Below are 25,548 nucleotides of genomic sequence, written 5' to 3' on the forward strand. Positions count from 1 at the left end.
GACTCACCTCCCTCGTCTTGACTGCGTCTATCCCAAGGCTCTGCATCAGTCGCAGAATCTGCTCGTTCGGCTCTGTGCCGTGCTGCTCTCCGCCAGTACTCGGCAGCAGTCTGGGGGCCTCGGCAACCATCCAACGGTGCCTCTTGATATGATCGACACTGTACCGCTTGCTTGGGTCTAGCACCAACATCTTGCGGATCAGAGATTCACAATCTGAAATCACAGTTACCTCAAATACTGGGGGATGTGCCATTTGTACTTCCACGACCTACGTCGTTTATAAGCATGATGGAATGCCTGTTCATTTTACCTGCAGCAAAAAGCAGTTTTTGAACTCTCATTACACAGATTTAGAGATATGACAAAATGGACCAGTTCTGTGGTCTCACTCCTGCCAACTTCTCGAAAGTGTCGACACAAGAGGATGAGCTCTGGTATTTGATTCAAGCGGGCTGTTAAGAACCAGGAATTCTTAATGTCGCAGGACTCAGTCACGCACTCAAACTGTGCCCTTCGGATGCCCCCATTCAAAACCGACTGCACACCACAATATCGTACCACTAATCTGTTCTTCGAGGAGTTGACAGCCACATTCTATGGGAGTCTAAATCTCATTCCCATACATTTAAGACTCAAAGAGAGCAGGTGAGTGTGTGGACTGGATTGAGCTGGCTCAGGACAGGATTCAGTGCCCCTTAAAAAAGGAACTCTTTTGACTAACTTAAAAGCAATAATTTTCTAAAAAATACTACGCACTACAGAATTAATATAGCTTAATGAATTATAAATTAGGAAAGTGGCACTATCACAGCATGTGTCTGGGAGGGCTGAGGAAAACTAAGAAACCTGAGATAAGAATGAAACCCAGGAATTACTGAATATAAAAATGTTTTGCTAATGATTCGATCGCATCGCAATATGGATGGTATGTTTATTAATGAATTATTATAATTTTATTGTGATATAATAATGCAATACGCCACACTCTGTAAACCGCGATCTTTGTCCAAGGCCTGAATCCATTCAAAACAGTGAAATGTACATTAGCTTTTTTTGTGATATTCAACTTAACCTAAAAATGCGTGATAAAACAATGTAGAACTCCCAAACGCATCAAGATACTGGGCCACTCCAATCTAGATTGCAGTCAGATAAAACATTACTCTTCTACGGGGCTGTAATTTGTAATCCATATCGAACGAATTCAGGTTTGCACCAGTCGACAGTGAACAAAGTCCCTTGTGCCGGTTATGCACCACATTATCTGCTGCTGACGCAAGAGGCTAGGCGCTGTGACGTAAACGTGGACTGTGGAAAGGGGCGGGGGGGGGGGGGGTGGAGACTTGCGACCTGCTACAACACGGACCGATCCCTATCGATCGGGATCATGATTTTTAACAGGTCCTCCCGACAATTCCGAAAATATTCACGATATTGTCACACCTGCTTCTGACAAATCAATACGTTGAGGTTAGGTGACTGCTTTATCGATTGTCTCTTACAATCGACTTTTTATACTCGCTATGTCTCGACGAAAGAGTCGATATGAAGAGAAATTGACGGTGGGGGAAGGCGTCTGTCATTTGACTGCTGGACTCTATAAATGGAACTCTGATAGCCTTTAAGAGGTAGACAAATCAATACGTTGAGGTTAGGTGACTGCTCTATCGATTGTCTCTTACAATCGACTTTTTATCCTCGCTATGTCTCGACGAAAGAGTCGATATGAAGAGAAATTGACGGTGGGGGAAGGCGTCTGTCATTTGACTGCTGGACACTATAAATGGAACTCTGATAGCCTTTAAGAGGTAGACAATGCTTTGTTGTTGCTAAATAAACGACATTCTGCACACGTGCGGCATGTCGGTCCTGTACCAGCTCTGAACATAGGATATACAGGGATCAGTCCTATAAATACAAACGATGAATTAATAGGAAAAGAATTCGTTTGACAGAACAATTACGAGTATCTTAATGAAGCACACGGATACATTTCTAGTTATTCTATTTGTATAAAATATTTATTATTCTCCGTCTTTTCCAAGAAGTCTCCATCAGCGGAAATACGTTTTATTAAATACTGCCTACGTCCTGATCCCACGTGTTTTATATGATGTCCCAGGGGTCGGAATTTTTTTTTTTTAAACTATATTCAAACGAAGTGTTACAAGTTGTCTGAATGGAAATAAGACACGTACAATTTTTATAATTTTATGAGGAAGTACACGTTATGTGAATTATTTCAGAGCAAATATGTGGACACAAGGAACATATCAACCATGTTAGCCAGGCTGACACTTTAATAAAATAAAAATAAGTCATACTTTCACCAGAACACTAGAACTGATGAGATAAAAGGTATCTTTACCAACTGTAGCTTGCGAGTCGCTGTCTGCCACCTAATGATAATTATAACGAGCTGCATTTCACACGGAGAACGCATAATAACCTAACAACATTCACGGAATTTCATAATTTTAAGTTTTCACGATTTTAAATGTTCTAAATGTCCCGCAACTTAATTTTTTTAAAATAATCTTAAAATTTACATATTTTATTAATTTTCAAAACCTGTGAACACCTACTTATAACTGTAAAATTTCAATCAAAAATTGAAAAGTCACACTCCGCCACTGGTGAACACAGTTCGGCAATCCTGAATGATTTCACAACCCCACTTTCCTCGTAACTCGTAATTAAATTCTATACACGACAGTGAATTACGTAATCTTTCCGCCCCACAACGTAAAATTACACGTGGCTGGAACGTGGCTTTCCTTACAGATTTATCGAGGTTTACCTCACAATCTCCTCGTGTAAATCAAGGCAGTTTCTATACATTATTTAACATTCATAATCATCTCACTCCACGGCGCCATGTCTGTGGCGAGCTGTTCGTGGTTAATCTCTCCCCTATTTAATTACAAACAAAAATTGAACCCCCTTCATAAAAATATACAAGATTTTCGTGATAATTTATGTACTCATCGACAATCACAACATGGCGGCCTTAATAATATTCCGAGGAGGGTACGAAACCAGCGTCATTTAATTCAACATTTTGGAATTTTAACTTCGAACCAACTTAAAAAATTTAAAAACGTTTAATATACAGCTTATTATTTCAGGGCATCGGACGAAAATATATCCTTAGCGCAATGACGTAAAAGTAAGGAACTGAACCTAATTGTGGCCACGCTGTTTCGAAACACGTTGTTCAAGTGAAAATTACGAGCAGAAATACCAAGAATTTACGTTTTGATGGCCCAAAGGTATTTGGAAACTTAGCAATTTTTTTTTTAATTTGTATCTTATATGCGTCATGTTTGTGTTTGATTAAATATATTTATTTTGTACAGTCTACACACAAACGTTTGAAGTTTATTGGTGTTGTAAAAAATTATATAATATTAAAACATTTTGTTGTATAAAATATTATATTAGCGCTCTTAATCGCAAATACGATTTTACATTATTTTTTTATTTATATTTTTATATTTTTTATTATATTTTTATATATTTTTTATATATTTTTTTATTAAAAATATAATGTAAAATCGTATTTACGATTAAGAGCGCTAATATAATATTTTACACAACAAAATGTTTTAATATTATATAATTTTTTACAACACCAATAAACTTCAAACATTTGTGTATAGACTGTACAAAATAAATATATTAGAAATTATTGTAAGGGTAAACTGAAGATGGAAAATAACATAATTCCACCATCAGAAAAGAAACTTTTATAAACTAGTTCAATGGACACTCCGTATATTCAACTGATAAGAATCACATAGAACAGGGGTTCTCACCCTTTTTTCTAATTAAATGTACCACTAACCAAATGCGTCCAAGGAAATCTTATTTTTGTTAATAGACGGTACAGTATCCGAGAACAGACTGCGCGTTTGGTCTACGCCACTGCTTGGGGATTGAAGGAAAACAGACGTATATACAGGGTGAGCACAAAAGATCTTTGTCCTTTCTGAATGAAATAGAAAAGAACTGCGTCATACTTGCAACTTCACACCCACACCAGTCGATAGAAAAACTCTCAAAGTTTTGTACACACCTCACAGGGACTCGATATGTGTCGATATATATCGATAAGTTAATCAAACTCGTTCCAGACTTTGTGCGGTGACAGAAGCTGTGCCCTCAACTCTGACAAAGATTGTGCGGAGGGAAAATGGATTCTCGGCTGGGTGGATCCATGTGAAATTGTTTTCGAAATGAACTTTGCACACACACGCTTTCTTCGCTAACTGCACAACACAGCAGCTCCTCTGTTCTGGGGTGGCCATTTTGAAAACCAGTGGCATCTAGCGGAGGCGCGCAACATCAACCATCACCCGGGTCATACATTCCATTTTTTTATCGAATCGCGTATGTGTGAAGTTCTAAGTTCTGCCGCATATTTTCTTTGTCACTCTGAAGTGTAAAATTCTTTTCTGCCGACTCTGTATTTCGGAGAATGCCGACAATTGAACTGTGGCTGAGAAATGTTTATATAAGGAGATCGAAAAGTCACGCAACCCATATTAAAATGTTTACTGATGGTTTAAATTCAGCACAATTCGACTGCATTAATAAACACGCAACACTTCTGTACTTATATACAAGAGAACACTTAGGTTATGTCGTAACCTGTTCGCGCCTGATCGTCAGCTGTCTTTAGTGAGTTAGAGACATGTTTATCGATTCTCGTTCGATATATCGTCTCGTTGGTTTTCGTGACGCATGAACCGTTAAAAGGAGATCGAAAAGTCACTCAACCCATATTAAAATGTTTACTGATGGTTTAAATTCAGCACAATTCGACTGCATTAATAAACACGCAACACTTCTGTACTTATATACAAGAGAACACTTAGGTTATGTCGTAATCTGTTCGCGCCTGATCGTCAGCTGTCTTTAGGTGAGTTAGGGACATGTTTATCGATTCTCGTTCGATATATCGTCTCGTTGGTTTTCGTGACGCATGAACCGTGAAGGACTGCAACATTTCCGGTCGAGTTTCGATGTCAATTAGCGATAGTTTGGACAATATCCGTCTAACTCTATCACTCTCGTCACGACTGTCACAAGAAAAAAAAACCCGCTTCAGGGTGAATTATCGTACGGAAGTTTACACGAGGCCGGAAACAAAGATTTTGAAACTTCGTCCTCGAAGTCCACGTGTCATTAATGAATTCGAGGAACCTGACGTGGAAAACGACTTAAGTACTGCAAATGGAGTACACACGTCATTCGAGGAGGTGGGGAAATTTCTGATAAACTTTTCTGTAGTGATGAAGCGTGGTTACATCTAAGTGGACACATTAATAACAAGAAAAACAGGAAACCGGGCGATGTAATTACACGTATTTCCCATTAATGACCGTCACATTCCTTGGAAATCAGAGGAGTGCGGTGTGATGATTCTAGACGGATGATAGATATCGTATAATTGGACCACCCATTTTCTTCATTAAGATGACAGCAGCTGAACGTTACCGGGGATTAATTACAAATTTCATTTCGCTTTTATACGATGACGAACAACATTAATGTTTTCAGCAAGATGGCGTTATGGCGAACCGAGAAAATTTAACAATGCATACATTAATATTTGTTTAATATTCTCAGTCTAATCACAATAAAATTCCTATTAAATATTAAAATATAATGCATACATTAAGTAAGTTCTTTGGTTAAAATTATTCATTAAAATTCACGACGTTTCGGAGGCTGGTTCTGCCTCCATCTTCAGGTGAGAGGTACCTACTCTGTTGGGTGCCTTAGACAGAGCTAATCTCTGTAATCTACCGTCGTCAAAACCCTTTAGAATTGAAGTTCTTTTGTGATTCGATCAGACACGAGGAAAAGAGTGAAGTTTGAATGCACACGCAGATAACTGCAATAGGCAGAAACAACACTTTACGTAACTTTTTTTTTATTTTATGATTTCAAAGTAACTTGTTTCTTCACAAACAGAACACGTGTCTCCAAAGGATTGCGCTACCTTTCGATCACCTTGCATTTTATTTGTAACGCTCGTGGAACACGCACATTTTCAGCGAATACTCCACGAGTACTCTGAGATGAACGACAATACATCGAGATCTTCAAACAGCAAAGTCCAAAATGTCATAGATAAAGCAAGGCTGATCGCTCCTAATTTGTCCAATGAGACAGTTTCTCTCCTGACCGTGATTGTTCGCTGTTTCATACAAATAATGACGTACTTCCTGTTTGTGGTTTAATTTTTGTAATAGAGGTACTTCGATTATGTCCATGTTACCACCTCGATATACAATAATAAATTCTCTATAATTCTACAAAAAAAAAATATATATACAGAGTTATTCATAATTCCCTGACACATTACAAAAATCGCTAGACTTGAATGGTGTAATGGATGGTAACATGGGACATGCCGATAGAAAGAGAAACTCTCCAAGTTTGTTTTACATATCTCATGAATGCTCTATATGACCATGGCTGCTTCGTTGGCCACCCCGATCACCTGACCTGACGCCATATCATTTCTTCTTATGGGGGTATATTAAGAACCAGGTCTTTGTATCGCCTCTGCCACGGGATCTGCATGAATTGCGAAGAAAAATCATCGCTGCCATCTCACAAATCGATTATGGGCTTGAAGTCTGCCGCGTCACAAAGGGTGGACACGCAGAGCATTTATGAGGTATGTAAAACAAACTTGGAGAGTTTCTCTTTCTATCGGCATGTCCTAAGTTACCATCCATTGCGCCATTCAAGTCTAGCGAATTTTTGTAATGTTTCTGGGAATTATGAATAACCCTGTATATAGGTTATATAAAATCTTGGGTCCATGTAAAATAATAGGGTAAAACATTTTAGATCAAATTATAACTACATTTGAAGGATCCATACGTCAAGGACGTGACTTTCGGTTCGGTTGGAATCGAACACATGTTTGTGCTTTAATTGTTACGAAGATAAGACAACTGGCATTTCAAGGCTGCTGGCGGATGTCATTTCTCGTTTGCATCAAGGTCCTCCGGGTGACAGTGCGACCTGATCTCCTTTTTTAATTACATATTTCGCCTTACACTTGCAATTTTATCAGAGGCCGACAATAATGAATAAACTTAGAAAGTTTTTGATAAAAGCCTGTGGATAGTAAACTCCGATTCTCTTATGTTGTTGGCGTAGATTGATTTCGTACTGATAGGTCACATTATCACTCCTTCCCTTAATGTATGTAGGTATTATAATTGGCTCATACGTACTTTCCAAATCATTCAAATTATACCTGAAATCACCAAAAATATCTTACGTGTATTATTTATTATTTTTATGGGGCCTCGACAATTAATCTGGCCCGCGGACCAGCTGTTCCCTCAGCCACGAAGAAACTGAGAAATGGATAAAGAATATGAATGACATTTGTATCAAGACGTAACGAGGGTGAAATTTCCAAAACTGTTTCAAAAGAATGCGCAAATACGTCGGTAAAGACGTAATATTTCCCCAGGAGTATTGCGTCAATCACCCGTCATTTGTCTTCGGGTAACTTCGGCTGTCATCGGGAATGGCGAATGTAGCCGAGAGGCAAACGCTCTCACAGTGAATGACTCAACTCGTCCAGCCTTACACCTGACGTGAACGTGACCTTCAGTCCGAACGCATTTCGTTTGAAATCGCGTTTAGCCACATTTCTAAAGAAGAACATGACATTACATTTATCTTAATGCGATGGCAATGGAACAGCGTTAGAGAAAATGGCGAATTCACCCAAAATAAAGGACGTGAATGACACAATATCGATTTAGAGGAAGATATTAATCGATATGGTAGAGCGTGGTCCGATTGCTATCGACCGAACGACATCCGATCGAGTTGGTCGATAACTAAAGCCAGGAGCCTGACTGATTCTGAAATTACACGCATCAACTGCATGAGTCATTCATCGCCGAATACACAGCAAATGCGAAGAATTGGTTAAAGAAGTCTCGTTTCGAATCTCGACGGCGCTAAATCGACTCTTGCGCGAGACCGAGAACTACAACGAGGAATCTCAGTTTTAACAAGATGGCTGTCTTCTGGGTTGTTTTGCCGTGCAGTGTGGCAGACGTTTACCGACGTTTCAGAGATGCTTACTACCAACATCGCCCTCATGATGGAAGCAACAATTATCTGCGAAACGTCGGCGTAAGGCCGAACGTCGTGGTCGAGTGGTTAATACTCCTGATTCGTATTCGGGAGGTCCCGTGATCATATCTCGGCTCTTAGACCGGCTATCCTGGGTGGGATTTCTTGTGGTTTTCCTCAGTCCCCCCCAGGAAAGTGCCCGGATAGTACCTTAAAGGTGAAAGGTCAGAAGGGATGAGAAATCTCGTGCTCGACCCGAATGAAAGAAACCTGAGGACGACCGGTTTCGCCACCGAGATTCGAGCCGGCTTTCCTCCTGGGCGCGGGCAACAACGGGCAATGCGTACCTGAGCTCATGAAGTAGGGTATCCGGAACCTGCCAGAGAGGACCCTGTCCCTGAGAGACTGGAGAGTCGATCCATCGAACGGCAGAGCTCCGCACACCAGCACGTACAGGACAACGCCGAGACTCTGCGGCAACACCAAGCAAAGTCACGTGATTACACGAAGAACACAACAAATCTTACGTAAAACAAGACAGTTACTGGAGGGGACGTTTAAAAATATACCCCTGAAAAATAAGTTTAAAAAAATATTTGCGAAGGATCGATTTGTTATCGAACTGTCAAATGGCCACCCACGTCACCAGACTTCAATCTCGATAAGTTCTAAGAAGGGAACTTCTGTGTGTCTTGGAGAAATTAACACGAAAATTTTACTCACACCGAGAACTTTTCGTGCTACGATTAGTTGTAAGGCCAATGCATTAAAAGTAATTAAATAAATTAAAATCACTCAACCACCCGCACGCCATCTACGTAATTCTGGCCAACCAACTCCATCTAGTGCCAAGGCTGAGAATTAATAGGAGTTATAATCCCTCTAATCCCAATCGCCTACATGGTCCGTAACGGGACGGCTTAAATTACGTTCACCTACGTTATTATATTTAATTTTTGTTAGTGAAAATGCCCGTTGAAATTCGACATTAAACAATTATTTATTTCTACGTAACAAATAAACAACGAAACGTAAATACAAATGTGAGGAATTCGTAAAGAGATTTGTCGAAGGCCTCACACGTGTAAATTTACATTACATGATTACATTTTACATGGAACTTGTAAGTCGGCTTCATCAGGGTCATGCTATGACGCATATAAAAATACAGATGTCGTCATCCAATGGCAGTTCTCGGACAGCTTCGGAGTGCTCACCGGAAAAGTAGGTTTTACAGTCATTTGTTTCAACGTAAATTCACTTAGAGTTACGGAATGCGTAATGATTTTCAATTTGATTGAGATAAATGCTATTTGGTTGCATGGAACAAATAATGTCGCTCGCGACACCTTCCTTACGTTAAGTAAACGACTTTAAACACGCGCGAACATTTTGCTATTATCGATATCAGCGAGATCACGTGACTGCCCGAGATGATAGTAGAAATATACACGAAGTTACTAACCACAAGACAGCCAACTTCAAAAAAACAAAAAGGAAAGAAAGAGTATATTTTGGAAAAACACATCGAAATCATATGCACATGAACTTAGCAAGGTTTGAGCAAGGGACTCACCCAGACGTCGATCTCAGGCCCCGTGTACTTCTTTCCCTCGAAGACCTCTGGCGCGGCGTAAGGCGGGGACCCGCACCACGTGGCCAGCTGCTCGCCCGGCGTGTAGTAGTTGCTGAACCCGAAGTCTGCGATCTTGATGTTCATGTGTCCGTCCATCAGCAGGTTCTCAGCCTGCAACCCAACCCCCCCTCATCGCATCAGCATCCGTCGTGAACGAGGCTCCGGCAACCGAGTCATGTGCACGAAACGTCACTATTAACAAGCCTCAAAGCGACGTCCTATTAAATTACTTAAGTACAGAATGCCCAGTCACAAACTTCGGGGTTTTATTCGCCAATAAACAAACATCGTAGCATTCGGCTCAGAAACAAGGCTCATCTAAAAGGCGAAAATAAAATATTCTCGGGCCACCATCCGCCAACTACGTTTTTTCCCTTTATGGGGAGAAGCTCCGACTGCCTCCGAAAGTGTAGATTCAAACATGACGGTAGGTGGACAGGGGCCTCAGCGTTGGGGGGGAGGGGGTTTCTTATAACAGCCTATGTTTTTATACCGTGTATTAGAAAGGCTGAGCACCTCCACCAACGGATTCTTCCTCTTCAAGGTCAAGTCAATTCTCCGCTCGCACGGAGTATACGTGTTTTGTTTCGTTCAGCTCACAAGCTAGTGACATGGGAAAATGGTACAGTTTGCTGTCAGTTACTATACAACACATTACAGTTATCATATTAATGCTGCGAAAATTTGTCCCTTAACAGTCTTTGAGTTTCAAAAATGGCCTCCCTTCTCCTTTTAAGGTAAACAGCGGAAAAAGACACCAGCCTCATTTACGTTTCGGTCAATTCAGTAAGGGCAAATGACAACTGATCTGAAAATTCGTCTAAAATCATTCAGAGCCACGAGTTGATGGTCCGTCTGACGTCACACAACACTACTTTATTTAGCAGTGACCGATTCACCGTGAGAAAATGCTCCTGTTTGCTGCAAGGTTGGTGGTCCTGGCAGGTAGCGAGCGCACTGTTCCGAGTAATCGATTTTCCGATTTTAAGAAACGTGGCGTGTCTTGTCACACACACAAAAAAACCGCAGTTAACAGGCAAGCATCCTTGACAAACCACCACGGGACTCTGAACGATTGGTCCATGTAGGCTTTAATGTTATTCGCTTCGCTCGTACACGTCACAGATGACGCACCTGGTCAACTATCGATCTATCGATTTTAAACAAGTCTGTCTTTTCGATCTATCGATTTAAAACAAGTCTGTCTTTTCGATCTATCGATTTAAAAAAGTCTGTCTTTTCGATCTATCGATTTAAAACAAGTCTGTCTTTTCGAGCTATCGATTTAAAACAAGTCTGTCTTTTCGATCTATCGATTTTAAACAAGTCTGTCTTTTCGATCTATCGATTTAAAACAAGTCTGTCTTTTCGTCAATGCGATAACTGTTACGTAACTCGACTGGTACAGACCATGAATCTGTGCAAATGTTTGACGACATTTATAATTCGATCAACACGAACAAGTGATATGTAAAAATCATCTTTTGGATTTCGCCCACACGTCGAAATTATTGCAGTTTTATTAGTGACACTATGGACAAATGAAAATTACATCACAATACTTTGGACGATACAGAAAATGAATTTTACTGTAAGTAATATTATATTTTAATGCGTTTCACAAACAGGGCGTCGTCTTACAGCCCGGGGGCGGGGGGGGGGGTTATTTGAAGGTAATTTCGAATAAACAATGCAACGAACTTTTTACGGAGTGAAAACAATCGATTGTGTGTGCATTTGAAAGTCGATATCAGCGAATGTTTAATCCGAAATTGTTGAATACCAGCTAAGTGAGGTTAGTTGTTCTCCAAATCACACGACATCGAAACAACATTTAACTGCCGATACTTAAATGAACTGCCGATTTTAACGCAAGACATGACGTGGCCGTGAAGTTACTTGTTATCAGCGGCACGAAAGTCGCTGGTTACGTAACTGCGGTCCAGTAGTGTTGCAAAACGTCCAGACCTAAACCCCGTTTTAGTTCTTTCTTTTCCCGTGGCTCTGTAGTCGTTGGAGAACACAGGTCGCGTCAAGTAGCCGACGTACACTTGGCAGGACACACCCGTTCGTGAAGGTTTAAACCAACGAATTGCTAGTGTGAAGCACTACGTGGTTGGTTGACGTCGTACAACAACGAACTACTCTTCACCTGCCCTTCCAGGGCGAATTTTCGTCGTCCTCAAATTTTCCACCACAAAAACCTAACCTAACCTTCGACTCAAGTACCTGGAAATCACTGTAAATTTGGACCGAACGATTTTCAGAAGACAGAAACTTTGTACAATTACGCGAAAATTTCATATTTTCTGTGATTTTTGCAAAATATATTATATAAAAAAAATGGAGCCCAATATTTAAACACGTTCCTTAATAATATTAGGCAGCCGATGCAAACTGAATCTGTAATTCTTCTTTTATTTTTAATCGTCCACGACTTACATTCTGAAGGTTCGCAAACCAAGAGAATTTATAAAAACCTCTATATAACACGTGGATGTGATGGCGTCGTTAAATACGGTACAGCGAATTTAAACTGCTCATGTACGGAAGAAAATCGATTAATAGCGCATGGAATAAATAAACCCCTCCACCTGCTGGATGTTCCGTCGGAAACGCATAGATCATCGACCCACATAACCTATCTGAGCACAGAGCGAGCATTTCCTCCTGTGCACTCAACAAACACTTTCTTGGGCTGTAAGAAGAAGGCATATGTACAGTCTGTCAAGAAAGCCATAGTACCTTTCTACAGTGCACGCAAAATAACTTCGAGCTTCAGCTACGTCACAGAAAGATATTAAGATGGCGGCGGTCGGGAGTCTGTCTGCGCATGTCTGACGTAACAAAAAAACATTTATCCCTTTTTAATTCCGACACGATCGCTGCCATTTTCGTACACTGACTTTTGTGAACCAAAAGAATTATTAAACACGAGAAATGCCCTAACCCTCCTCACGAGCTATTTCTACAGCTTAAACGAAATAATTTCACATCCGATTGTTTAAGGCAGCGCTGGGTTATCTCTCAGTCCGTTTTGTGCTGTACTTCGCGATCTGCCCCTCCCCTCCCTCCCTCCTTCCCCCTCCACTGCCACGCGCTTATTTGTGGCGAACAACTGAACTACTCACGGCGCTGCAACCCAGAAGACAGCCATCTTCAGACTCCGAGTTATTTCGCGTACAATGCACTTCATACACTTTCTTGCTCGGACTGTACCCAAATCAAATCTTATCAGCTAATGTCACGTGACAAGAAGAGAAACCGCCGCAAGCCTTCCCAGACATGTTATAACAATCGTTTGACCTTTGCTGTGAGCTGCTGTTTCTGTTACATTATCACGATGACGTCAGTAGAACGTTGAGTGTTGTCAAATCCTAGTTTATGACGTCAGCGACCATTTTAGTACGATAATGTTTCGTTTCTTTCACTTAAACAGACACCCCCTGGGGCTTCGACGTAATTTCCTGGCGTCGTGTTAACAATGGAGAAATAATTTTAATGGCCAATATCCAAATCTGTCATAGCCTACATCAGTGGCGGATACTGAGCAGTGACGTTACGACCCAGAATCTATCTTGCTTACATTTTACCATCCACTGTGCATAATTTTCGACGTGGTAATCTTACGTTCCATTTATCAACACAAGTTTCACATCGCAGCGTCGCCATATTTAAAACAGTTAACATATAAAAATTGACAATTCATCTGTTTGGTGAGATTTGAGGATCTCACGGTGGTGAGTAACCTGAAGCGGTCTTACAACCGTGTGTAGGATTCCCCGTTTAAGCGCTATACTTACGCAAAGTTGGGGAATCCCGAGATGACTTATACAACCACAAAGGCTCATAAAAATATAAATGGTATGAGAAACTCTGACGTCACTGCTGGCTTTCGGACATTAACAAATCGAAAACATTGACGCAACAACACGCGCTCGTTTCCTCAGCTGTTCAGTGACCACTGCTCAGTATTCAAACAGTGACATCTGTTGCCAAAGTCGTGGCACCTCGCGGTGCCTACGTCACGTGACTGGCGATACCTTCAGGTCCCTGTGCACCACGCGACGATTATGGCAGTACTCCACGGCGGACAGGATCTGCCAAAACTTCCGACGAGCAGCCCCCTCCGTCATTCGTCCGTACCTTGCGATGTAGTCTGAAAATTCCATAACAAGAATCACATCAACACATCACGCTAACGATATCAACAGGACTACGTCAATCATGGGTTAGAAATCAAGAATGAACAGCAATGTAAGTTTATAACCCAACAACGCAATGCAATTTACTTCAAGGGTTGGTACGCTCGACTGGTGCACAGATGGCAGCAAGATCGAATCGTAGTCGAACTACAATTTGACACTGCCTACGATTGCAAAAATATCACACATCGTAATTATTATTAAGTGGAGAATTAGATGTGCTGGCACCTTAAAAGCAAAGCTGAATTTCTGTGCTACTGTAACTGATAAACACGTTCTTTTATCTCTCTCTCTCTCTTTTTTTTTTGCGAAGAATACGTAAACAGGGATACCAACCTCGAAGTTCAAAACACACTACGGTCATAAAAAAGAAGACAGTCTAATGATGGAATTAGCATTAACTAACAATGGAACATTGAAATTTCGTATTTTATTGAAAATCAATCAAGAACTTTGAAATTATATGATCAAATAATATACACAGGACTTAATTTGCGGTATATTTACCTTATAAGTAATTTGTAGGATTTTTGAGGTTTTCACAAGCGATGAGCTTCAAGATGGCTGCCTTCCACAAATAATTAAATGACCACATAAGTGACGGACTGGCGTGAACATGTTAGAACATTGACGTGACTTTCGTGCAAATCACAGGGGATGTTCTGTTTATTAATCGAACGGGATTCCAATCGTCAACAAACACGTTAATGTGCACTGTGTGACTTTTCGATCTCTGAGCGGGACATTCATAAGCGTTCCTCCACTCACCGAATATCTCGCCCTGACTGGCGTACTCCGACACAATGTAGATCATGTTCTTCGTCTCCATCACCTGCAAAAATTCGCATTGAACAGTTCGGAGAACGAGAAATGAGAGGGGCGGAGGGGAACATGTTCCTTTTCTTTGGGGACAAACAATTTTTTTGGGGTTTCCAAATAAATAACACGTCGACACTGCGCATCACCCAAATTTTATAAGGCATACCTCAGAGATATTGCGGGTTCGGTTCCAGACCACCGCAATAAAACGAGTCACACAATTTTTTTTGTTTCCCAGTGGACATAAAAGTTATGTTTACACTATACTATAGTCTATTAAGTGTGTAATAGCATTATTTCTAAAAAAAAAACGTGAGAATTACAAAATGGGACATAGAGACACGAAGTGAGCACATGCTTTTGGAAAAATGGCGCCGATAGACTTGCTCGACGCAGGGTTGCCACAACGCTTCAATTTGAAAATAAAAACGCAATATCTGAGAGGTATGTCTGTAGTTGGTCTAGCTGTTATAACGCTGGCCTTGTAATCCTGGGGGGTCTCGGGTTCGATTCCCGGCGGTGCCCGAATTTATAACTTGTGTTGGGCAAGGCCGTGGTCTAGGCAACACGGAGTTTTCCTCCGTGGCATCCCAACAATTACTCCATTCACACACAGAAGAAGGCAATGGCAAACCACTTCTGGATCATCTGCCAAAAACGTATATGAACAGGTCCCAGTCCGAGAAAAGGATGGAAGGATCCTGTTCATATGGACCTGTCGTCAGTTAAGTTTTTGAGCTCTTGGGGGGTTATCTACCCGCTGGATGAACCCTCTGAAGGAGACAGGCACTACATTTAACTCGGGGTGTAACATTAATTTAAATCTACGGTTACGAATGCCCCCAGACAGTGCCCGCTCGTCCTTGTCAAAGTAATACGTAACAAAGAAAACACAACTGTTCACCATTTTAAAGTTCAAGTGGTTGACGTTATTTAAGGAATTCTCAGGCACTAAGGACCTTATGGCTTATTCGTTTTATTACATATAATTTTTCCTCTCTAGACAGCCTTGTTGTTTTATATAATGTTTTAATTAGGTCAATGCTTGAGTACGTCTCGGTCGTATGGAATAATCTTACACAGACAGATTCTAATAAATTAGAAAATATTCAAAGAAAATTTGCCAGTTTGTGCAATTACAGATTTTTTCAGTTTAATATCACACGTAAATATGAATTGATTTTATATACCTTAAATTTTAGAACACTATATATTAGACGACGACATCTCGATGCGTTATTTCTTGTTAATGTCTTTAAGGGCAAAATAATTTGCCATTCCATTATGGACGCTGTTGGTTTACGTGTGCCGGCGAGGCAAATAAGAGAATTTTCTACTTTTAGTGTGAGCAGTGAGCTTAGACATAGTCCTTCAGCGAGGTGCGTCATCGCTGCAAATTACGTATGTAAATCTTTGGACGTATTTAGCACAAACATTGTCTCCCTTGAGGTCACGTTCTCAACAAGGGAAATGATCTAGCTTCGTTATGTCTTTTTATATTTTTTAAAGTTTTACAATTATATTAGTGTTCCCTAGGTGGATTATTTGTTTTTATTTATATTTCTTCATTTTTTGCTCTGTGTTAATATTGTTTCTATTTTGGGTTTGCCTGTACTTGGCAGTTATATTTAATACTGTACATGTATAAGTTAATTAATCTGTTTGTATAATATTTTTAATTTGTATTTCATTATTATTGTATTATCTATCAGTCTTTGCCTGTTACTGTCTTCTTGCTGTAGGAAAATACTTAAATAAATTAATTGAATTGATATTTAAAACAAAAAAAAAATAACCATTTGAAGCCAAAGCTCGTCTAAATTATATTTAAGAATTCAGTCCGTACCGCGAAGAAAACACAGCACTTCACCATTACGAAGATCAACTGGTTAACGCTGTTTAAGGAAATGTTCGCTGTTTACAGTCAGAATTATACAAAACATACAAATTAGGAATGAACAGTTACTAATTACAGAACATGAAACATATATTTACCACTGGGCTTTAAAACAGTCCGACGGCTGACATAATGGTACGACGTAATGATTCTGAGGTTACAAATGACATCATAAAATTTACCTTTCTTTCGAATTCAAAAATAATTTAATAAACCTAACATATTTTTTTTACAAAGCCTTTGCTTACGTATTTCGATTCTTGAACCGGTATTAATTTTCTAATTACTGAAAATCAAATGCGAGATTTAACTAATTTCTTAACCGCCCCCAGAATTTTACGTTCTGTCGCAGGAGCAAAACCGTGTCCTTGCGGATCCACGAGACTCAGACAGGTTGACATGACATACTAAAATCTAAGAATGCCGACTGGATTCATCTGGTTCATAAGAAAGAGGCAGGTTTTTATAAACACGGCAACAAATAATCCTGCTCCATAAAAGGCGAGGAATTTCTTAATTAGCTGACCGACTATTAGCGTCACAAGATCAATTACTTTAACACATCACAAATCTTAAATCAACAGCCACTGATTCTCGATTCCTTGAATACGTAACAGCGCTGTTTAACCTGCGCACTTAAGCTACAATAAAGAATTAAATTAAAAAAAAATCATGAATTGTTAGTGGCTGAAGGTTTGGAAGGAGACAACGGTGATCTATTAAAAGTGGATTAGTCAGGCCGACTGACGGAAAATCAGTAATTAATCTGGTGTCATTACCTTCAGAACATCCAAACACTTGTTGGTATTGAAGCCTTGAATACCGCAGAGAACAGTTTTACAGATAGTTTCCAATTGTATATATATAAAAAAACGTGTCGTATTATTATCTTTAAAAATGTGCAATGACGTCATAGCGACACACTTCAATGCAAATGGCATATATGTGTAAGTTTAATGGCAAAGGTGTACTGTAGAACAGGTGCACATAAATTAGCTGTTTCCTCCCACACCAACACATTACACTTGGATTGAAACATGGCGGACAATATGGCAGCTAGCCGCAACAAACCGAAGACAAAGTTTTAATGACGCGACACTCGGCTTCGGAGTGTCCGATACCACAAGCTATGGATCTGGAATACGTTCTCGTGACCTGGTGAAACCGCGCACAGTTCCAAAATAACGAGTTTCTGATTTTAAAACACATTAATTCCATCGTCTGTATAGAATCTGACGCGTGGAAACTCTTTCTCTTCCATTTTTAGACTCGAAACAAAAGGCCAGTAAACGTAAATAAGTCTTTCTGTCACGGAAAAAGTATCAAACAGGCAAGAGACATCTGATGTAGCGAGTATCACAGACTGGACTGACGCTGATTGGTTTAAATCTGATCACGTGATAATTCCTCCTATCGAACAACTGACAGCCACAAGCCGTCTCGTTCAAATCCTAGAGAAATGCAGTCAAGCGGAATACGATGTTTCGACGGGGTCAAAGCCGCCAGGCACATAACAACGTTCGAACAGAAAAACAAGTTTCATACACACACAACTGAAGGCGGTAGCCATTACTCATTTGAAGCCGAAGTTCGTCTAAATAATATTTAAGAATCCAGTCCAGTTTCTTCGTGACAGTCTATTTAATTTCGAGAGTCCCTACGCCTCATTTCATTATATTATATTTTTCCTATTTTAATCCATTTTTGTTCACCCCACACATGCACAAAACCTGCAAGTTCATTAGATAAACACAGGAACACAGATGGCGATTATTTCAATTAACCAATTAAAATATTTAATCGTAATGGACCAGTTCAGGCACAAACATTGCTGTATTCATGGCGTCATGTTTCTACCACTGCTGTGACTGGTACGACGACAAAAACCAAATAAGTCACTTAAATTAACATTTTTTATTCTTTGTCCGACAAATTACGCAAAAACATCGCTTCGTCGTGGTTTTAAAAGTTTCTTTCTACGAGAAATGCGGCCTACTAGCGAGAAGCTACAGCCCGATTAAATTCTTATGTCCTCCGTTGCAGAGATTCTTATATAGGCCCATTATCGACCTTTGTCCAAAGACGTAGCCGCAATCCACGGATGGGGGATCAGCCTGTTCCAAGGCGTTTTCATGTAACTCACCCGGTAATAAGTTTCGTACAAGATGAATATCAATTCGCAATTGTTCCCTGCGTCCATCATAAGGGCGATTATCCTTTCTTATAGATCTTAGTCCAGAGAAACTGCAAGAATCTGGGGTTACGACATTATGAAGATGCGAAAGCACAATTACTAAGCTGAATGATATTTTTGTCCAGACACCCACGTATTATATTCCTTGGATGGAGACCCAACTATTCTTAATCACCCTATACTTAACATAACCTGGCCAGTTGATACAGCGTCATTAACAAACACACATACCTGCGATAAACTGGAGAATGGCGGAGTCTTTCCGTAGATACGAACACTAATGACAAACTGACCTGTCGTTTGTTCAATTAAAATTTAATTAATATCAAAAACTTTGGTTACCATGGCGACAGGAGTTACGGAAACCGTTCTCGCTTCAATGGAAAGTGCGACGTTTGTGTGTCACGGGCTTTCTGAAAAGACTTTGAAGATCGAAAATTGTGTTTCATAAATGCAAAGGGCAGCTCGTCTGGCTGGCCACCAACGTCGGTGGAGCTCAGTTACTTCTCGCGACCGTTACTAGAGTGCGTTCAGAAGCGACAGTGGCGCCTACCTGGTACAGTTTTATGATGTGCGGGTGATCCAGAAGCTTCATGATGTCCACCTCCCGGTAAACCTTCTGCAGATTGACGGCGTCCAGCTGCGTCTTGTCTATGATCTTGATGGCCACCTGCAACAGACGTAACCCATTACCTTCGCGTCACTGTGGGTACGAACACATGCGACGAAGACATAACAACATCGCATCAATCAAGATAACTGGCGCAGTAGCGACACTGCTGGTAGTGGCCGGGGAGCGAACCAACCTCCAGCAACAGATTAGGACAGTGCCTTCAAATAGACTGTTTCGCAAATAACACATCACAAACTTCCTATCCGATATATTTTTAAAGTCTCTTAAACAACAATATAACCTCAGATATTCTTAGATCGTAGTTAATTAATTAATTTTAGGATTATTGACATTTATGCAAAAAAAAAAATATACGCACGAGTGTAACATAAGTCCGTTCTCCAAGGGGAAACAAAATTTTATTCATTTTAACGTACCTCGGGGCGGGCTGGGTAATTTCATCCAGCCCGCCCCGAGGTTCCATTACGCCACGCCAATAATTCACTTGCACGTAAAACACCTTCTTGCGTTAATTATAACTTTCCCATTTCACTGAACACTTCAATAAATTCCACATTCAAGCTGATACCATCGATATTTACCTCGCATCTCGAATTCGAGCCGTCATCGACCTATCGAAAGCAATCCCGAATTAATTACGATACGCCAATCCCGAAGGCCGTCAAAACGCGTATTAGCTGACGAAATAGGGAAATTGGCACAGGACGTAATGACGTCGATCCACTGCCTGAAAGTTTTGGAGTCTTCTATAAAAATGATGTGTTTGATACGAAGTACTTAAGAAGACTGTTTTTTGAGGTTAATTGCCAGTAGCTCATAATAGATGGCGTGGAATGATAAGATGATCAACACTTTGAAAGCCAGCGGTAATTATATGACGCAAATTAAGTAACTGGGCATTTTTTATTCATGGGTTTGGTATGATCTCACTTTAAACAGGATTTATTTCCTTAAATAGCATTATGAAGTCGGTCTTTGCAATATAGAAGCGTAGTGTTTTCTTCGCGGTACGGACTGAATTCTTAAATATAATTTTTCGAGCTTTGGCTTCAAAGGTTTAATGCGTGATAAATCTGAAACTTCAAAACATCGATGCGGGCTGTCTCATGGCCAACGAGATCCAAATGAATGACGACTATTATCGATTCCTAAAAACTCAGTTTTAAAGCTGTGTTGTTCAATACTGGGGGGGGGGGGGGGGGGGAAATTCCCTCGACACATTACACAAAGTCGCGGGACGAAAAACGTAAAATGTCATTACAATCGATTATCCGGTCTCACATCTCGACTTTATTTCAAACAAACTTTGGCGCTGTTGGTGAATATCTTATCAAAGCGATACCAGGAAAAAAATGGCGCCCTGGTATGTTGGTTAACTAACGCTGAACATTTCTAAGAGATAAATCCTAAGAGAAATATTCACAAGAGAGAATCATCGGTAACTACATTTTATGATAGTTCATAGTCACCATATCACACGACAAAACAATATAAACTAATTAGAATCTCTGATGCAAAAGAGATACATGTTTCGATCGAAATGCGTAATCTTCAGGGTCTATATATGTGATATGAAGACGGTTTACATTGTAAAAAGTTAATGTTTTAGACACTTAATTAAGTAAGAAATCAGATTAAAGTACGACAGTTAAAAATTCTAACAAAGTCTCACCTACTATCCAATACGTACATAATCCATAATACAAAATCACAACCTAACTCTCATGAACTGAAAACAGTTTTAATAAAGTCAATATCTTCACAATGAACAGCACTGATATTTTATTAATAATATCAAATTCATTACCTTAAACTTGCAACAATGCAATTTTAATGTTCGGCTCTTAATTAAAAATTTACAAAAGACTTACTTATATCTCTGCAACAATATATAACCGTGTGAACAAAAATTCACTTTCTGAATGAAACAGCAAACAAGTGCGTCATACTTCCAACTTCACACCCACACCAGTCGATAGAAAAACTCTCAAAGTTTTGTACACACCTCACAGAGACTCGATATGTGTCGATATATATCGATAAGTTAATCAAACTCGTCCCAGACTTTGTGCGGTGACAGAAGCTGTGCCCTCAACTCTGACAAAGATTGTGCGGAGGGAAAATGGATTCTCGGCTGGGTGGATCCATGTGAAATTGTTTTCGAAATGAACTTTGCACACACACGCTTTCTTCGCTAACTGCACAACACAGCAGCTCCTCTGTTGTTGGGCGGCCATTTTGAAAACCAGTGGCATCTAGCGGAGGCGCGCAACATCAACCATCACCCGGGTAATACATTCATTTTATTTCTATCGAATGGCGTAGGTGCATAGAGGACCGGGGTTCGATCCCGGGGGTAAAGTACAGCCGGAGCGTGATCCTGACCACTCACCCCCATCTAGTGCCGAGATCAAGAATGAGTAGATTAAAAAAAGAAACAATTGTGTAGGTGGGGAAATCCTAAGCACACCGCACGTTGTGAGCCTTGCTTCATGGTTCGAAGTCACCTATCTTCCCCTCTCTACGTTCTTTGGAGCCGCTGGCTTCAAGGCCCTGTTGAACCAGCATGGCAGACAGTCTGTGTGTGTCCGCCGGGCAGAGAAGGTCGGGGAGGTTGAGATTGTGGATCTCCTACAGAACATGGACGTTCCTTTTCTAAACGGCCGAGGGCAGTGTTGGATTTATACGCGTTGGATCGTGAATTATCTATCTGTCTGGTTGCCGGTTAAGCAAAGGTTAGACGTCCTTGGCACCGCGTCTTAGGCGAGTGGTTTCCGCGGTTATCCACCCTCTCGTCGTAATTGAAACGACTTGAGGGAGGAGCCTCTGCCCGATGGACACACACACACACACAGACCCCTCAAGGAGACAGGTACTATTACATTTTATGGTATTCTGTAAGTAATACTAGTGTGATATGTATAGATTTTAGATAGGACGCCCATCATAGAGTATAACAGATATAATATTTACTTTAAGTATTGGAGAGTGTTATATGAACGTGTTATAGGTATAGTGTTTAATTTAAGTGCTGTAGAATATCATACAAATATATTATAACTGTAGAAAACCGCCTTTGTCATTGTTGTGTCTGTCCTCAAGGCGAGATGTTTCCAGTTTGTAATCAAGGAACTATGTGACACGTAACTTCTTTACTGTGTTGGTTGCGTGTCTAATTATGGTTACATCTGTTCACCTGGGCGATGGACTCCGTGGCGTGCGGATGGCGTCTCTCCATGCCTTGTTAATCCCGTGGGAGAAGTCCGACAAGTACGTTGATTTACAAGACTGGAGCTACGACGGTTTTAATATGTTCTGATGACGGCCCGACAATAGCCTTGAAGAACTGTCTACAGAAACGTGTGGACTAGTCTCCGTTGTCTCGGAAGTCGACGCTACGACTTCCTGGAGTCTGTCGAATCAGTGGCAGTTCATCTGACATCGAACTCTCGCTGTTGCCAGTTACATCTGATTGTTAAGATGATTTCTGAGAGGACTTACATCGCACTGTGCCATCTCTTCATTTAAGACCAACGTGTATGGTCAACCGAAGGCAGACCGGAAGTCACCTGCGATCCAATACACCATTTTTTTAATATATATATATATATATATATATATATATATATTTCTTTATATATATTTTAGTAATTTTTTTTTTGGGAGAGTATTTATTTTGTATTTTTGGGGTCAACCCCAGTAATAATCCTGTGACCGTACCACCTCCCGACCTCTGGAGTTATTTTAATCTTTTCACGTCGCCAGTAGGGCGCAGTTGTCTGTATAATTTTTAAAGTGATCACCCTGTATGATTCTAGTCACTAAAAAAATAACATGCTTCAGGTCACAAGCATTAAAGCTTGAAGATTGCGCGCTGTGACCGAATCATTTACAACTAAACATCAGCTACACTTATAAATTGACAATTTATTATCTGTAGTCCAGATTTAATTTCTTATTCACTCAAAATTGGTGGGAGACAGAATAACGATACAACAACGCCGCGTGAGAAATATCTTCGTACTATAGGCCAATGCCCTCATCTCAGAAACAGAGGTGTTGCGCATGCGTAAATGACTTGCCTATCGGGCTGCCTACGTCACAGGGACAATCTCGCGTACAGTCCGCCTAAACTGCTTTTCCTAGCATACTACAGGACGTTACAAAATCCGCGAAACACGAAATTTTTTCGGTAAAGATTTTATTTCAACGCAGGCTGTGATCAGATAATTTTATTTCGAGCGTATTAATTTATAATTTCATTCCCTTTAGCCATGTTGCCTTACTCCGCCTACTTATGAAGACGTTGTTGCCACATTTATCATGAACGGATCTTGACGGTGTTGCCACAAAATATCAGATTTTATGTAATTCGAAAGTCCGTCTACCCAAACCCTCTCTCTGACAATTCATATTATTTAAGATCTGTATTTAAGAAATGGAAAATGTTAACAGAAGAATCTACTTATACTTCTTATGGCCAAAAACAACAGATCAAATGAGGCGGGTTAAACATCAAACTCTGAAACGTTTTACTACACCAGTGTTTCTCAAACCGTGATCCGCGAAACTCTGTATTTTAATGGAATAATCTCAACCCATACCGAATACTGGCTAATTGATAATTAATTCATTTAAAAATTTCAAATATACGACTTGGATCAAAATGGCGTTGACCGTTTATCAATATTAGTGACAGAAAACTCAAGAAACATTTAAATGTGTAGCGTTCTTATTTATTAAAAATCGTTTTACAGTCATTTTTATTATATTTATTGCTAGTAGAATTAAAACCATCATTTAATCTGACTGAATCGATTACTTGCAAAACCACGAAAGTCCACAAAATTTATTTTAAAAACAAATAAAATTAATTAACATCCTTTGCATCCAGAGATAAAAGTTAAAGTAATTCTTGATTGGTGATTGGTTGTCTTTCTTCAGTACTGGGTTCGACTTGTTTAATTTGCTGTTAATTTAAAGGGTTTATTCATGGTCAGAAGCTCAAAACCAAAATGTAAACATAAGTCCAGGACTCATGTCGTTTTGCGGGAAACAGACTAAAGACAAATCTGACGACGCACACCGAGATCTTGGTTCGATGCCCTTGCCATTACGAAGGGGGAACAAAGGCTCAATTATCCCGCAAAGTGGACCAATTTGGTTCTTACGTACAAAGTTGAAATTGTGGGCGCACTTATGTCATTTTATGCATATCAGTTCATGGCTCGAGAAGTGACGAATCGATTTATACAAAACTTCGCATTCGTAATCCTTGAGGCAAGGAGGAGAAAATAAAATTTCGGAAAATGTCCCGAGTTCGATTCCCGGTGAGGGCAATTCCTGTAACTCGGAAAATAACAACGACTCAAAGACCAAATTTGTTTCTTTCGGCGAGGAGGTTACAGGGATTAAGGTCAGAAACCCAAAAACTGTTCTGGGTTCGATTCTCGGTAAATATGTTGGGTTTACAAATAATGTTTCTTTTTACCACGATATTCGACGAAACAGAGAGAATGATTAAGCACATTAAAAGCTTTAGGATAATAAATGTTGATAAGAAATACAAGAATTCGTCGAAATTCCCTCTGGTAACACTTTCAGCGATTCAGATAATGTACAATAAAACCATTTGATTTAACAACATAAATATTTATTAAAATTAAATTATTTGGTTATTCCGTCAAATCACAATGTATTTAAAATAAGATAATTAAAATAATTAAAATATAATATAAAAATATTTAAAATATTTAAATTAAAATATCATTATGTGTTCCAAATCGAATAATTATCTTATTTTAAATACATTGTGATTTGACGGAATAACCAATTAATTTAATTTTAATTTAATAAATCACAATATGACGCAACTACACTATCTTATAAATACGAGGCGCGTCCTCAAAGTAAGTTTCCCACTCGTCCCACAGCTAGCAAACCTTATATTGCGCGAAGCGACTGTGCGTACGTGATAGAGCAATGACGTAGCATGGCGCATGCACTAACGGCACTTCCCGCGTTCTCACAGTAGCATCG

At 39.9% G+C, this 25,548-nt stretch overlaps 1 protein-coding gene across 5 annotated transcripts in view; it reads right to left on the minus strand.

Annotated features, from left to right (window-relative positions):
* LOC110830572 (serine/threonine-protein kinase SIK2) overlaps nt 1-25,548 on the minus strand; it is a 74,319-nt gene that overhangs the window by 28,721 nt on the left and 20,050 nt on the right. For all 5 annotated transcript variants that reach the window (XR_015535538.1, XM_022065664.2, XM_087350713.1 and 2 more), the window contains exons 2-7: nt 19,429-19,545; nt 14,734-14,797; nt 13,804-13,919; nt 9,701-9,871; nt 8,472-8,595; nt 8-213 (exon numbers count right to left, since the gene is read on the minus strand). Coding sequence is in view for 4 of the 5 variants with exons in the window: in XM_022065664.2 (XP_021921356.1) it covers nt 8-213; nt 8,472-8,595; nt 9,701-9,871; nt 13,804-13,919; nt 14,734-14,797; nt 19,429-19,545 (798 nt within the window). In the remaining variant the exon portion in view is untranslated. The remainder of the gene's footprint in view (nt 1-7; nt 214-8,471; nt 8,596-9,700; nt 9,872-13,803; nt 13,920-14,733; nt 14,798-19,428; nt 19,546-25,548) is intronic.

This window comes from Zootermopsis nevadensis, unplaced genomic scaffold, assembly GCF_977971745.1.
Source record: "Zootermopsis nevadensis isolate Lab colony 2312 unplaced genomic scaffold, Znev_1.0 Znev_ptg000017l, whole genome shotgun sequence".
Taxonomy (NCBI): Eukaryota; Metazoa; Arthropoda; class Insecta; order Blattodea; family Termopsidae; genus Zootermopsis; species Zootermopsis nevadensis.